The 15369-nt window shown below is 67.9% G+C and overlaps 1 protein-coding gene across 1 annotated transcript; it reads left to right on the top strand.

The window, feature by feature from the left end:
- Positions 1-207: 207 nt before the first annotated feature.
- PRR12 (proline rich 12) lies at positions 208-14411 on the top strand. The gene is made up of 10 exons (XM_054005616.1): positions 208-303; positions 4696-4808; positions 5797-5958; positions 6284-9648; positions 10251-10767; positions 11878-12188; positions 12591-12707; positions 13024-13157; positions 13290-13753; positions 14377-14411. Exons 1-10 carry the CDS (start codon positions 218-220, stop codon positions 14409-14411), a joined length of 5304 nt encoding a protein of 1767 aa, XP_053861591.1. The 5' UTR covers positions 208-217.
- Positions 14412-15369: the final 958 nt, after the last annotated feature.

Below are 15369 nucleotides of genomic sequence, written 5' to 3'. Positions count from 1 at the left end.
CGCCGCCAGCCCGGGGCCTGAGCCCGCCAGGCGGGCGGGCAGCGGCCGGGGGCAGCGGCGGGGGGACCCCCCCCCCCTCCGGCAGCGCCCCCTCCCCCTCCGAGCCCCCTCCCCGCCGCGCCCCCCCTCCCTCCCTCCCCCCGCCCCTGCAGGCCGAGGCGCGGCACCTGGGGGCCCCCGGGGCGCGCGTGCTGCGCCCCCCCCCCCCGCCGGCCCCATGGACAGGAACTACCCCAGCGCCGGCTTCGGGGACCCGCTGGGCGCCGGCCCGGGATGGAGCTACGAGCGATCGGCCAAGGCCAGGTGAGCGGGGCGGGGGGGGGGGGCCGCGGCCTGCCGGGATCGGGCCCCCCCACCCCCCCCGGGTACGGCGGAGCCGCCCTGGGGAAGGCGGGGGTGCATTGGGGGCTCCCCCCGCCCTTTGCATGGGGAAGGGGGTGCAGGGCCCCCGAAATCCGTGCACGGGGGAGGCGCCCCCCCACACACACACACCTGTGCACAAGGCCAAGCCGGGCTCAGTTTTGCACCCCTTCCCCAGCCCATCTGGGGAGCCTGGGGCCTCCCAGCTGGGGGAGGCCTATTAGGGATCCCCCTGCCCCCCAATAGGCCTCTTAGAGAGCAGGGTGGGGGGCTGGGACAAGCGGGCCCCATCGTGCCCTGGGCAGCACCAACCAACACCGGGGTGCTGGGAGCCGACTGGGGGTGTCGCCGCTGGGGGAGGGGCTCCGGGAATCCCCCCCTTAGAGAGCAAGTGCAGAACGAGTCAAGAATGGAACCCAAGAGTCCTGGCGCTCAGCCCTCCCCCGCCCCACAGCTCCAACCCACTAGAACCCCCCTCCCATTCTACAGGCAGGGAGAGAACCCAGGAGTCCTGGCTCCCAGCCCCCCCACTCTAACCACTAGACCCCACTCCCCTCCCAGAGCTAGGGAGAGAACCCAGGAGTCCTGGCTCCCAGCCCCCCCACTCCAACCACTAGACCCCATTCCCCTCCCAGAGCTAGGGAGAGAACCCAGGAGTCCTGGCTCCCAGCCCCCCCACTCCAACCACTAGACCCCACTCCCCTCCCAGAGCTGGTCACAGAACCCAGGAGTCCTGGCTCCCAGGCCCACTCCCCTGAGATGTCCTGGTACCGTCTGAGACCTTTCTCTGAACATGTCTGAAACAGTAAGATCTAGTGGTTAGAGCCGGGGGCTGGGAGCTGGGACTCCTGGGTTCTCTCCCCGGCTCTGGGAGGGGAGTGGAGTCTAGTGGGTAGAGCAGGGGGGGCTGGGAGCCAGGACTCCTGGGTTCTCTCCCTGGCTCTGGGAGGGGAGTGGGGTCTAGTGGGTAGAGCAGGGAGGGCTGGGAGCCAGGACTCCTGGGTTCTTTCCCCAGTTTTGTTGCAAGCTCTGACCTTCCCTGGCGCTCAGTATCTCTCTCTGTACCATGGGCTTGAGAGTTGCCCTCGTGCTGGGGCCGCACTGGTGGGGGTGGGGGGAAGGTAGAAGTTTGGGGGGAGGAGGAGATCCATGGGGGAGGGGAGGAGTGTGGGGAGGCTGTTGCGGGAGGGGGTTTCTTTCCCTCTGGCTCAGCCTTGACCCCCTTCGGCCAGCCCCACTGGTCCCAGCGTGGGGGGCAGGGGCCTGCGTCCCCGAACCCCCAAGTGTGCGATGAGTTTGTGGGTTTCCGGGCTGCTCCCCTGACAGAATGGGGGCCGGGGGTGTGTGTGTCCCCCTGGGCAGGGGGCGGCGGTGAGTGTGTGACCTCCCACCCCACTCCCACACTGCTGGGGAGGTCCTGGCTGCAGGGGAGGGGATGGGACGCAGTCCCCGCCCCCCAGGCGTTGGCTGTTCCCCATACCCCCAGAAGCGTCTGCATTCTGCCCCCCCCCCGAAGGCACCAATTTCTGTGTGACACCCCCCCTGCCCCCCAGCAGAGCCCCAGTGAGTGGGAGCTGCTGGTTCCAGGAGCTGGAAGGCGGGGGAGGGGAGCAGGGGTCACTGGGGCTGGGGAGTGGGGTCTAGTGGTTAGAGGGGGGGGGGCGTGACTCGGAGCCAGGACTCCTGGGTTCTATTCCCAGCTCTGGGAGGGGAGTAGGGACTAGTGGTTAGAGTGGGGGTGGGGGCTGGGAGCCAGGACTCCTCTGGGAGTAGGGCCTAGTAGGTTTGGGGGCTGGGCTCTTGCTGCCTGCTTGTGGGCTGCGTTTCGGGGGGGCTGTGTGGGGTGGCGCCCACCTGGCCTGCTCTTCACCCCCTGCGGTGCATATGTCCTGGAGGCAGGTGCAGCTGCGGGGTGGGGGCAGGGGAGGTGCAGGCATTCTGCAAGCAGAACCCCCCCCACATGGATAATGCATCTGCCCTCAGCGCAGAGGTGCTCCGGGGTGCAGCCTGCAGGGCGCTGCAGGCATCGCATGCCGTGTGCCTGGTAGACGCAGTTGCCTCTGGATGGTGAAGGGAGTTTTCGGTGCTGCTTGCACCCTCCTGCCAATTGCTGCCCCTGCGTGGCGCATGCAGGCCCCTGCCCAGCCCAGGCGTTTGCTGCATGGCGCATGCATCCTGCTGGGGGTGGTTGCATGTGCGTAATGTGTGCCATTGCTCCCCACCATGGTGCATGCCTTTGCCACACGGTGCACGCACCTGCTCGGTGAATGCGTTTGCAAGGGCGCAGAGGCAGCTCTCGGCAGGCTTTTGCACCTCCGAGGCCCGTGCATTTACGGTGGTGCATGCATCTCTCTGCAAAGAGGTCCTTGGGCGCAGCCCATGCATTCCCTCCGTGGGGTGTGTATCCTTCCACAGGGAGATTTGCCTGAAACGGACATTGCTTTGCATGTCTCTGCAGGCAGTTGTATCCGTATGGTGCATGCATTTTCCATGCTAGCTGCAGCTCTCTTGCACCTGCACAATGCATCTATTTGCTGTGATTCCTGCATCTCTCTGCATCACGTTGCATCCCATATTGCATGCAATTGTGCGTGCATCTCTCTGCATCAGGGCACATCCCCATGCTGCATGCAATTGTGCATGCATCTCTCTGCATCAGGGCGCATCCCCGTGCAGCATGCAATTGTGCATGCATCTCTCTGCATCAGGGCGCATCCCCGTGCTGCATGCAATTGTGCACGCATCTCTCTGCATCAGGGCACATCCCCGTGCTGCATGCAATTGTGCATGCATCTCTCTGCATCAGGGCGCATCCCCATGCTGCATGCAATTGTGCACGCATCTCTCTGCATCAGGGCACATCCCCGTGCTGCATGCAATTGTGCATGCATCTCTCTGCATCAGGGCGCATCCCCGTGCTGCATGCAGTTGTGCATGCATCTCTCTGCATCAGGGCGCATCCCTGTGATGCATGCAGTTGTGCATGCATCTCTTTGCATCAGGGTGCATCCCTGTGCTGCATGCAATTGTGCATGCATCTCTCTGCATCAGGGTGCACCACCATGCTGCATGCATTTGCTATGGTACCTGCATGTCTCTCTCTCAAAGGGGCTCCTTAGCGCAGTCCCTGCATTCACTGCCTGCTGCATCCGCCCTTGTCCAGGGGATTGCAGCTGCGGGGTGCATGGATTGCCGCAGTGCATGCATTGCTCAGCGGGCCTGGGCCCGGGCAAATCCCATGCATTCGCGCCGCGGCGCATACCTCATTCTGCAGACGGCTGCATGCACCTGGGGTGTTCATTTGCCTCTCTGGAGAGGTTGCAGCTTTGCCCTGGCTCACGCCTGCATCTGTCCGCAGCCAGTTGCATTGAGGGGCTGCAGGGCCCCGCAGCCTGGGCCGGGCCTTCGCTGCATGGCGCATGGATCCCTGGGCTCCCAGTTGCACCTGCCCAGTGTCGCATGCCCAGGAGGAACAGAGCCTCCGAGGGGTTCAGTGCTGGGTGCAGGCACCAGGGAGACCAGCGGAGGTGTTGTTGGGGGGGTGGGGGGGTTGAGAGCCAGGACTCCTGGGTTCTCTTGTAACGGGGAGAGGGGGTGTACTTGCTGGGCAGAGCTTAGGGTCTGATCCGGGTACGGTTCCCAGCTGGGCAGTTCCCTCTGCTTAGTAGGTGGTTGGAAAAACCTAAATCTGTCTTCACACCTCTCGGGGATGCAGGGGAGCCCGGGGGCTGCGGGCCGGGAGTGAGGGGCACTGGCAGGCTGTGGGGGGGGGGCAGGGATGGGCTGGGGGGGGGCTGTGCATCTCCGTTTTGGTGCCAGGCTCCTTCCTGTGCCGTCAGCGAAGCTGGGAAGTGCGGGGGGGGGGGGGGGGGGGAAATCAGACATCTGGAACCAGAGCCAGGGACTACGTTTCCCAGAATGCCCTGCTGTCACCACACTCCTGTACCAGATGCGGGGAGGGGGATGGGGGGAAACCTTCCCGCTTCTCTGAGCCGGGAGGCTGGGGAGGGGGGATCCATGAGCTGGGTTCTGCTTCTTCAGGGTGTGCGTGTGGGAGACACAACTGGGGGGGGACGACACACGGCATGGGGGGGATCCCTGGTGAAAGCCCCTCCCCCACTGCAGAGGGATCACTGATGGAGCTGGTGCCCCCCAGAGAGGAAAGGCCCCGTGCCCCATTCCCCGCCCCTGAGCCAGCCAGTCCCTGCCCTGGGGCTGGATGGGAGCCGGCGCCCCCTAGAGAGGACAGGCCCCCGTGCCCCGCCCCCCAGAGCTGGGGGCAGGGTTGGGGGGGGCGTGACTGTCACTGATGCTGTTCCCCTCCCCTGCCCCCAGCCTGGTGTACGGCGGGTCCCGGACGTCCCATCCCGACACGGACATTCTGCACCGCCAGGCCTACGCCGCCCCCCACCCCCTGCAGGGCTACGCCACGAACCACCACCCCGCAGGTACGTCTCCGTCTTCTCCCGCTCGCGCGTCCGTCCTCCTGGCCGTGTGCCCCTGCCCCGTGTGTCCGTCCTCCGGGCCGTGTGCCCCTCCCCCTGTGTCTGTCCATCCGTCTGTCCTCCTGGCCGTGTGTCCGTCCTCCGGGCCGTGTGCCCCTCCCCCTGTGTCTGTCCATCCGTCCTTCCTCCTGGCCGTGTGCCCCTCCCCCGTGTGTCCGTCCTCCGGGCCGTGTGCCCCTCCCCCGTGTGTCCGTCCTCCGGGCCGTGTGCCCCTCCCCCGGGTGTCCATCCATCCGTCCTCCGGGCCGTGTGCCCCTCCCCCTGTGTCTGTCCATCCGTCCGTCCTCCTGGCCGTGTGCCCCTCCCCCGGGTGTCCATCCATCCGTCCTCCTGGCCGTGTGCCCCTCACCCATGTGTCCATCCATCCGTCCTCCTGGCCGTGTGCCCCTCCCCCTGTGTCTGTCCATCCGTCCGTCGTCCTGGCCATGTGCCCCTGCCCCTGTGTGTCTGTCCATCCTCCTGGTTGCGTGCCTGTCCCGCTGTGCGTCTGCTCCCTCTCACCCCCACCTGTCTCTCTGCAGCCCATCGTCCGTCCGTCCCTGGATGTCTGCGTGTCCACCTGCCCCTCCCGCCCGACTGCTCTGCCCCCCATTATCCATGGGTCTGGTTCCCTCTGCCTGTCTCCCCCCCCCCCCCGCCCTCGCTCTTCTCCCCTCTCTGCCCGTCCTCCTCTGCCAGTCTGTCCTGCCAGCACTCCCACAATGCCCTGCCCCCGTCTGTCCGTCTGCCCTGCCCCCGTCTGTCCGTCTGCCCTGCCCCCGTCTGTCTGTCCCATCTCCCCTGTCTCTGCCCCCGTCTGTCCGTCTGCCCTGCCCCCGTCTTCCCTGTCTCTGCCCCCGTCTGCCCTGCCCCCACCTGTCCATCTGCCCTGCTCCCGTCCGCCCTGCCCCCGTCTGCCTGTGCCCCCCTCACTGTCTCTCCCCCCTCCCAGGTCTCTCCGGGCTCTTCGAGACGGGACTCCATCATGCCAGCAGCGCCACCCCCGATGCCTCCGTCATGAACCTCATCTCGGCGCTGGAGTCGCGGGCCCCTCAGCCCGGCCCCTCGGCCTCCTCGCTGCTCTCCCAGTTCCGCACCCCCTCCTGGCAGACAGGTACGTGGGGGTGGGGAGAGTCTCCTCCAGGGGGCGGGGCCTGTACAAGGACAGTCCAGCAGGGGCGGGGCATGCCCCACTGTAGGCCTTACTCCCACCCCCCAGCCAGGCCCGGGCTGCCCCCCTTAGCCCTGCCCCTCAGCCAGGCCCGGGCCGCCCCCCTTAGCCCCGCCCTCTGTTCAAGCCCCACCCCCAGCCCCGCTGTAGGACCCAGATCTCCCCAAGGGGGCCTTGGGGCAGAGGCCCGAGGGTGCCTGTCCCGGGCGGGGGCTGTGGGTGCAGGCGGGTGCCGCTCCTGTCTCTGACCCCTCCGTTCCCCCCCCAGCCATGCACACTCCGGCCCCGGCTGAGCTCTTCATCTCGGGCGCCATCCCCGGCTCGGGCACCTTCCCGTCGTCCTCGGCGCTGTCGGCCTACCAGCACCCGGCCTCCTTCAGCGGGCGCAGCTTCCCGGTCAGCTCCTCGCTCAGCCTGCAGGATGCGGCCTTCAGCCCCAGCTCCAACGGGCTCCTGTCCCCGCACGACCCGCTGCTGCACATCAAATCCTCCCAGGCCAGCGTCCCCTCCTCCCTCAGCTTCGACCGGCTGGGCAGCGCCGTGCTGGGCACCGGCCTGCCCTCCCAGAGCTCGGCCTACCGCAGTGCCCAGGAGTCGGCCTCCCGCCACCTGCCCTCCCAGTTCAACCTGCTCTCGTCCTCCCTGGGGCCCTCGGATCAGTCCTCGCAGCTGTACAACACCTCCGTCTTCTCCAGCTCGCCCGCCGCCTCCATGGAGCGGGCCATCCCCCGGCAGGACAGCGTCATCAAGCACTACCAGCGCCCCTCCAGCGCCCAACCGCAGCTGCCCGCCGCCCACTCCCTCCAGCACTACCTGAGCTGTGGGGGCAGCTACCAGCAGATGTCCCACCGCGCCGGCCTCTCCTGCAGCCCCCTGGGCGAGCCCTCGCCCGCCGGCTCCGAGGGCTCCCAGAAGCCGTCGCAGGCCCCCCGCCAGGAACCCGGGCAGAGCTACCGGCCCATCATCCAGTCGCCCGGCTACTCGGGCGCGGCGGCCGGCTCCTCCTCCAAATCCAAGAGCTACTCGGCCTCCCGCCAGACCCCCCGCTCCACCGCCACCCCCAAGTGCCAAAGCAGCTTCTCCGTCTCCGTCGCCAAGCCCAGCTCGGTCATCGCCAGCCAGTCCCAGGCCTACTCGCCCGGCCAGCCCCAGAGCCTACTGTCCATGAACCAGCCCCAGAGCTACGCCGTCAGCCAGTCCCAGAGCCTCTCCTCCGTCAGCCAGGCCTCCCAGTTCAGCGGCAGCCAGGCGCAGGACCTGACCAGCGTCAGCAAGGCCCAGAGCTACGGCCCGGGGCAGGCCCAGCCGGGCGGGCAGGGCGGGCAGGCCGGGCAGGGGCTGCAGCCCTGCGTGAGTCAGAGCCAGGCCTACTCTCCGGAGCAGCTGCAGGGGCTGTCGACGGTGGGTTACAGCGTCCAGGCCGAGCCCCACGTCTCGGTGAGCCAGACGCCCAGCTACGGGCCGGCCCACTCCCAGGGCATGCCCACCGCCAGCCCCTCGCTGAGCTACAGCACCGGGCACTCACCCGCCATGCCCAGCCACCCGCAGCCCATCGGCTACGCCCACGGGCAGAGCCTCCCCGACTCCAGCCCCTCGCAGATCGGCCGGCCCCTGCAGTCGCCCACGGCCGCCCGGCCCCAGAGCGTGAACTCGCCCGGCCAGTCCCAGAAGTACCTGACGTCGGTGCTGTCGCCTTCCTTCATGCAGCCGGCGCACGGGCAGAGCTACCCGGGCGTGGAGCGGGCGGCCTCCTATGGCAAGGCCAAGGCCGAGTCGGACCTGCTGGCGGCCGAGCGGGCGGAGGACGAGGATTTCCTCATTCAGCACCTACTGCAGTCCCAGACGCCACCCCCACGGGGGCCGGCCGAGGGGCTGGTGCAGTGCGAGGAGCGGGGGGCCAAGGGGCTGGCCTACGGGGGGCTCAGCAAGTCCGAGGAGCGCTACCACCTGCAGAGTGTCATCCGCACCAACTCCAACCTGGACAGCCAGGGCCTGGAGCTGTCTCTGCAGGGCCTGAAGGAGAAGAAGAAAGGGGAGCGGCCCCACGCCCGCTCCACCCCAGAAGCGCTCGCCACCTCCGTGGTGCATTACAGCCACCAGGCCGGCTCCATGGAGAGCTACGCCCAGGACATGAAGAAGTCAGTGGAGCACCTGCAAGCCGGGGCCAAGGACCTGGGCCAGGCCCACTCCTACCTGCAGAAGACCCCCGAGCACGGCCCCCAGCCCCACCGCATGGTGGGCGAGCCCCCGCCCATGGAGCTGCTGCCCGGCCAGCAGGGGGCGCCGCTGCTGCTGGACTCGTCCCCCGACCTGCCCCAGCTCTCCCTGCCCCCCCAGCAGCAGCAGCAACAATCCCAGCTGCTGCAGTCGGTGCTGACGCACACCCAGAGCCAGCTGCATCCCCGGGCCAAGGTGCACCTGCTGGAGCCGCAGCGCCTGCACCCGCCCGAGCCCCCCTCGCCCCAGCTCCAGCTGCAGGCCCTGGAAGCTCACCTGCACCAAGCCCACGTCCGCTCGCAGGGTCTGGACCCCCAGCAGTCACCCCAGCTCCAGGGCCAGCTGCAGGCCGAGAACATGGAGGTGCTGGGCCAGTCCCAGGAGATCCAGGACTTCCTGGAGCCCGACCTGAGCCTGGAGTCCCACCTGGGCCAGGGCGGGGCCGGCCTGGAGCCCGACTCCTCCCAGCAGGTGCCCCAGGCCCGGCTGGAGGCCAAGGACCAGTTTGAGAGCCCCAGCCCACAGGGCTCCAAGCAGCGCTTCGTGCCCCTCACCTCCATCTGCTTCCCCGACTCGCTGCTGCAGGACGAGGACCGCAGCTTCTTCCCCGGCATGGAGGACATGTTCGGGCCGGGGGCCTGCGGCCCCGACGACTTCCCCAAGCCGGGCTGCGGGGAGGACGAGCCCCCCAGCCTGGAGCGGGCCGAGGGCCTGAAGGGGGGGGCCGGCGGCTACGACATGCTGCCGGCCGGCCAGGGGTACCAGGGCTACTGCCCCGGCGAGGGCGGGGACGGCTCCCACCTGGCCATGGAGCCGGTCAAGCACGAGCTGCCCTCCACCGTCAACGCCGAGCCGCTGGGGCTGATCCAGGCGGGCCACGGCGGGCCGGAGGGGGCGGCCAAGCCGGGCCTCACCTCGCCCATCTTCTGCTCCTCCAAGCCCAAGAAGCTGCTGAAGACCACCTCCTTCCACCTGCTCAAGAAGCGGGACCCCCCGTTCCAGCCCCCCAAGAAGGCCTACGCCCAGGAATACGAGTTCCAGGACGACGAGGACAAGGCCGACGTGCCGGCCGACATCCGCCTGAACAGCCGGCGCCTGCCCGACCTGCTGCCTGACCTCATCTCCAGCTGCCGGGCCCGGCCAAGCCTCAGCCCCATGGGCGACATCGACTTCTGCCCCCACCACAGCGCCACCGACGGCCCCAAGAAGCGGGGACGCAAGCCCACCAAGCCCAAGCGGGACGGGCCCCCCCGGCCCCGCGGCCGGCCCCGCATCCGGCCCCTGGCCGAGCCCCACGGCGTCCTGCCCCCCGACGGCGCCAAGAAGCCCCGGGGTAGGGGGCGGGGGCGGGGCAAGAAGGGGGGTGAGGAGGGGGGCGAAGGAGGGGCCGGCGCCGAGCCCCTCAAGCCGCTCAAGGTAACGGGGAGGGCGGGGCCCTGGCTGGGGAGCAAGGGGCTGGGGGTGGGGCCCTGGCTTTAGAGGGAGGGTCTGTGAAGGGGTGGGGCCCTGACTGGGGAGGGAGGGGCTTTGGCTGGGGGCGGGGCCCTGGCTGAGGAGGGAGGGGTTGTGAGGGGATGGGGCCCTGACTGGGGAGGGATAGGCTGGGGGCGGGGCCCTGGCTGGAGAGGGGGGGCTTTGGCTGGGGGCGGGGCCCTGGCTGAGGAGGGAGGGGTTGTGAGGAGATGGGGCCCTGACTGGGGAGGGATAGGCTGGGGGCGGGGCCCAGGCTGGAGAGGGAGGGGCTTTGGCTGGGGGCGGGGCCCTGGCTAGGGAGGGAGGGACTCTAGGGGCGGGGCCCTGGCTGGAGAGGGAGGGGTCTTGGCTGGGGAGGGGGGGGGGGCTGATCTGTGGCTCCCAGCCAGCTAATCTATTGAGGGATGTGGGGGGGGGCTCCTGGGGGGTTGGGTGTCAAGGTCTCCTGGGAGTTGGGGCCTGGGGGCAGCCGAGGGCTCCCGGGGGGCAGGGAGCCTGGAGGAGGGGCGTCCCCGCAGCGCCCCTGAGCCCCGTTCTCCCCCCAGATCAAGCTGGCGGTGCCCAAGGGCGGCGAGGGGGCCCCGGCAGAGCCGGCCCCCCCTGGGCCGGTGCCCCCCGAGGCCGGGCTGGATAGCAGCCAGACGCGGGAGAAGATCAAGGCGAAGATCCGGGAGGTGGAGGAGAAGCAGCCGGAGATGAAGTCGGGCTTCATGGCCTCCTTCCTGGACTTCCTCAAGTCGGGCAAGCGGCAGCAGCTGCCCACGGCCGCCGCCAGCCCCCCCAAGACCCCACGGCCCCCCGCGGCCCAGCCCCCCTTCGGCCTGGCGCCCCCCCTGCTGCCGGGGGCGCTGGACGGGGCCGAGGGCGAGGGGCTGGTCATGAGCTGCACCAGTCCCTGCAAGCGGCTGGACGAGGAGCTGAAACGCAACCTGGAGACGCTGCCCTCGTTTTCCTCCGACGAGGAGGACTCGGTGGGCAAGAACCAGGACCTGCAGAAGAGCATCTCGTCCGCCATCTCCGCCCTGGACGACCCGGCCGAGCGCAAGGAGGGCGACGGGGCCGGTGGGTGCCGCGTGCCAGCCCCGCGTCTCCCCGGGGGGTCCCCCTGCCTTGCGGGACCCTGCCTCCTCCCTGTCCTGCGTCCCCCCAGGGGGTCCACCTGCCTCCTCCCTGTCCTGTGTCCCCCCGGGGGGTCCCCCTGCCTGGCGGGACCCTGCCTCCTCCCCGGCCTGCGTCCCCCCGGGGGGTCCCCCACCTCGCTTCCCCCTGCGTCTCCTCCCCATGCGTCCTCCCTGCCTCGCGTCTCCCTGGGGGGTCCCCCTGCTTCGCGTCCCCCCTGCCTCCTTCCTGGCCCGCGTCCCCCCAGGGAGTCCCCCACCTCTCATCCCCCCGCGTTTCCTCCCCACACATCCTCCCTGCCCTGCGTCCCCCTGGGGGGTTCCCCTGCCCCGCATTCCCCTGGGGGATTTCCCTGCCCCGCATCCCCCCGTGTGTCCTCCCCCCGCGTCCTCCCCTGCCCCGTATCCCCCCACATCCCCCCGGGGTGATCCCCTGCCCCATGTCCCCCCAGTGGGTTCTCCTGCAGCACATCTCCCCCGCCCTGCATCCCCCCACTCCACATCCCCCCCCGTGGCTCCTCACACCCCCCCGGGGGGTTCCAGCATCCTCTGGGGTGTCCCAGCATCCCCCTGCCCTGTGTCCCCCAGTACCTCCGGGGCCTGTCCCTGCCCCGCTCCCCCCACATCCCCCGGACATCCCCGCCTCCCTCGGCCCCGGGTCCCCTCTTGTCCCTGGGGCCCCTCTTGTCCCTGGGGCCTCTGAATCCCCTGCACTCTGCTATGGAGTGCCCCCAAACCATTTGGGGTGCCCCCAATTCCCCTATTATGGGGTCCCCCAGTCCCCTGCTCCCCGGAACACCCCACACCCTAGCTCTCTAGACCCCGCCCCACTCACTATGATCCCCCAGGGGATGGCCCTACCCCCACGGTGCTTCCCCCCGGGACCCCCAATCCACACCCCTGAATCCCCCAGAGGGCACCCCCTGACCCTCCCACCCCACCGTCAGCTACATGCACCCGCAGGGCTGGGACCGGTGCCCTACAGCATGCTGGGTAAGAGGGTTCATTCCCCCCACACACACCTGCGCTAACCCTACCCCCGCCCCACCCACAGACGCCCCCGCGGTGGAGGAGAAGCTGCCCAGCCCGGCCCCCTCTGAGGCCTCCCAGCAGGAGCCCCCCCCAGCCGCCTCCCCGGCCTCGCCCCCCGAGCCCCCCCCGCCGCCCCCCGAGGGGCCCCCGGCCCAGGCCTCCCCCGAGCTGGAGGAGCCGGAGGACGCGCGGCCCCTGCACCTGGCCAAGAAGCAGGAGACGGCAGCCGTGTGCGGCGAGACGGACGAGGAGGAGGCCGAGAGTGGGGGAGAGGGGATCTTCCGGGAACGCGACGAATTCGTCATCCGCGTGGAGGACATCCAGGCCCTCAAGGTGGGGGGCTGCGGGTCGGGAGTGAGGGGCACTGGCAGGGAGCCCAGGGCTGGGCTACCAAGAGGCTGCAGGTCGGGAGTGGGGTGCACCAGCAGAGCTTGGGGGGGCCAGGGCTGGGCTAGCAGGGGCTTTGGGTCAGGAGTGAGGGGCACTGGCAGGGCTGGGCTAGCAGGGGCTTTGGGTCAGGAGTGAGGGGCACCGGCAGGGCTGGGCTAGCAGGGGCTGTGGGTCGGGAGTGAGGGGCACCGGCAGAGCTGGGGGGTGGGGGGGGCAGAGCTGGGCTGGCAGGAGGCTGCGGGTTGGGAGAGAGGGGCACTGGCAGAGCTGTGGGGGGGCAGGGCTGGGCTAGCCAGGGGCTGCGGGTCGGGAGTGAGTGACCCCCTCTCTCCCCCGTGTCTCCAGCTGGCGTTGCAGACGGGCCGGGAGCCGCCCCCCATCTGGCGGGTGCAGAAAGCCCTGCTGCAGAAATTCACCCCCGAGATCAAGGACGGGCAGCGGCAATTCTGTGCCACCAGCAACGTGAGTGTCCCCTGCCCTCCCCCGGAGCGTGGGGGTGACCCTGCCCCACCCCACCCGAAGCCAGCCTAGGGCTTTTCCTGCATCACCTCCAGGAAATGCTAGTTGGGGGGAAGATCCGGGGGGGGCAGTGCCCCATGAGGATGGGGTTCCCAGGGGCCACGTGCCCAGCGGGGGTGGGGACACTGGGGAGATAAGTTTCCGTCTCTGTTCCCGGCTCCCCTTTCGGATGGGGGAGTCGGAGACACCCCCAGGAGCAGCCGCCGCCCCCGCTTTTCGTCTCTCCTCTGATCTCTGCTCCACCCTCCCTCCTCCCCAGTACCTGGGCTATTTCGGGGATGCCAAGAACCGCTACCAGCGTCTCTACGTGAAGTTCCTGGAGAACATCAACAAGAAGGATTACGTACGCGTCTGCTCCAAGAAGCCCTGGCACCGGCCGCTGCAGGCCGTGAGGTGAGGGGGGGGCGCAGAGAGGGAGGGGGGTGCATCCCGACCCCTCCCCGGCGTGTTTCCTGCCTGCTCCGGGCTGGGCCTCCGGTGCCAGGGTCCCTAACGGGCCCCCTGCTCCCTTCCCGCCCCGTGCAGGAGGCAAAACCAGGCCAAGACTTCAGGCCCTAAGGTCCCGGCCCCGCCCAAGGCCGAGAAGCAACCGGAGGCGTCGGAGCGGGCAGAGATGCCGGAGAAGGGCCCCAAGCCGGAGAAGGGCCCCAAGCCGGAGAAGCCGGAGAAGGGCCCCAAGCCGGAGAAGGGCCCCAAGCCGGAGAAGGTGGAGCGGGCCCCCAAGTCGGACAAGCCCCCCAAGGCGGAGCGGGCCGAGAAGCCGCCCCGGGCGGACAAGCCGGCCAAGGCTGACAAGGCCCCCAAAGCGGAGAAGACGGAGCCCACGGCACCCGCCCCCCCTAAGGCCGCTCCGGCCGGCGCCCCGAAGCCCAAACCCAAACCCGCCAAGGTGAAGGCGGAGCCTCCCCCGAAGAAGAGGAAAAAATGGCTGAAGGAGGCTGCGTCCTCCTCGGACTCGGAGTCCAGCCCGGACCAGCAGAGCGAGGAGGGTGAGCCCGGGGGGCGTGCGGGGGGAGGGGAGGGCGGGGAGTCACAGCGCCGGAGCCCGGCTCCGGCCGGTCGGTTCAAGCCATGGGGCCAGGGCAGGCCTGGCCCCACGGCTCCTCTGCCCAGCTCCAATCCTACCCCGTTCTTTTTCCCATGTTACTAGGGTCACCCCCATTCCCTCCCCCTGGGTACAGGACACCCCATCCATCCCAACTGCAGGAGAGGCCTGGGTAAACCCCACATGTAAACCCCAGAGAAAGAAAAATAGAGAACCGGAGAGAATGCCCCCAGGGTGAAAGAGCAGAGTGAAAGAGGAGGTTAGAGAGGAAAAGGCGTCCTTTAAAAAGTCAAATCCCGGTGAGGGAAGGAGCCTAAACTCTGGCAAATCAAGTGCAAAAGGATCGTTGGGCCAAAAGAGAATTTAAAGAGCAACCAGCAAATGACACAAAATCGAACTCCGTGAGAAGCAGGAAGCCTGACCAACAATCAGTGAACGAGGTGCTAAGGGAACACTCAAGGAAGACAAGGCCGTTGCGGAGAAGCCAAATGAATTCTTTGCCTCGGTCTTCACTGCAGAGGATGGGAGGGAGACTCCCAAACCCGAGCCATGTTTTTTGGGTGACAGATCTGAGGAACTGCCCCAGATTGAGACGTCGGTAGAGGAGGTTTGGGAATAAAGTGATACATTAACCAGGAACAGGTCCCTAGGCCCGGCTGGGAATCACCCGAGTTCGGCAGGAACTCAGATAGGAAATTGCCGAACTACTCACTGGGGTGTGTCACCAATCGCTTAACTCCGCCTCTGGCCCAGATGGCTGGAGGGTAGCTCATGTGATGCCGATTTTTATAAAAGGTTCCAGGGGTGATCCTGGCAATTCTAGGCCGGTGAGCCTAACTTCAGTACCGGGCAAACTGGTTAAAACCGTGGTAAAGAACAGCTTGATCAGGCACAGAGACTAACGTGATGTGTTGGCTTTTGGAGAGGAAAATCACGCCTCACCGATCTATTAGAATTCTTCCAGGGGGTCCACACAAGTGGACAAGGGGGAGCCAGTGTCCTTAGACTTTCAGGAAGCCTGTGACAAGGTCCCTCACCCAAGGCTCTTAAGCAAACTAAGCTGGCATGGGATAAGGGGGAAGGTCCCTCGCGGGTGGGGTGACCAGACAGCAAATGTGAAAAATCGGGATGGGGTGGGGGGTAATAGGAGCCTATATAAGAAAAAGCCGCAAAAATCGGGACTGTCCCTATAAAATCGGGACATGGGGTCAGTAACTGGGGAAAGACAGGAAACAAAGGGGTGGAATAAAGGGGCAGTTTTCAGTCTGGAGAGAGGTGAATAGTGGGGTCCCTGGGGGGCTGCACTGGGCCCGACGCTGCTCAACATGGACATAAGTGAGCTGGGAAAAGGGGGAACCAGGGAGGCGGCCGAGTTTGCAGATGACACAAAATGATGCAGGATAAATCAGTCCGAAGCAGCCCGTGAAGAGTTACCAAGGGACCTCACCGAGCTGCAGGTGAAATTCAGGGTCGATCGAAAACAGAATCCCCACTCTACATAGGAAAGGCTGGGGCCTGAATGAGCCGTTCCCGCTCAAGCAAGAGCTCTGGGAGTCATTA

Source organism: Malaclemys terrapin, chromosome 15, assembly GCF_027887155.1.
Source record: "Malaclemys terrapin pileata isolate rMalTer1 chromosome 15, rMalTer1.hap1, whole genome shotgun sequence".
Classification (NCBI taxonomy): Eukaryota; Metazoa; Chordata; order Testudines; family Emydidae; genus Malaclemys; species Malaclemys terrapin.
This window is presented reverse-complemented; position numbering and strand designations above follow the sequence as displayed.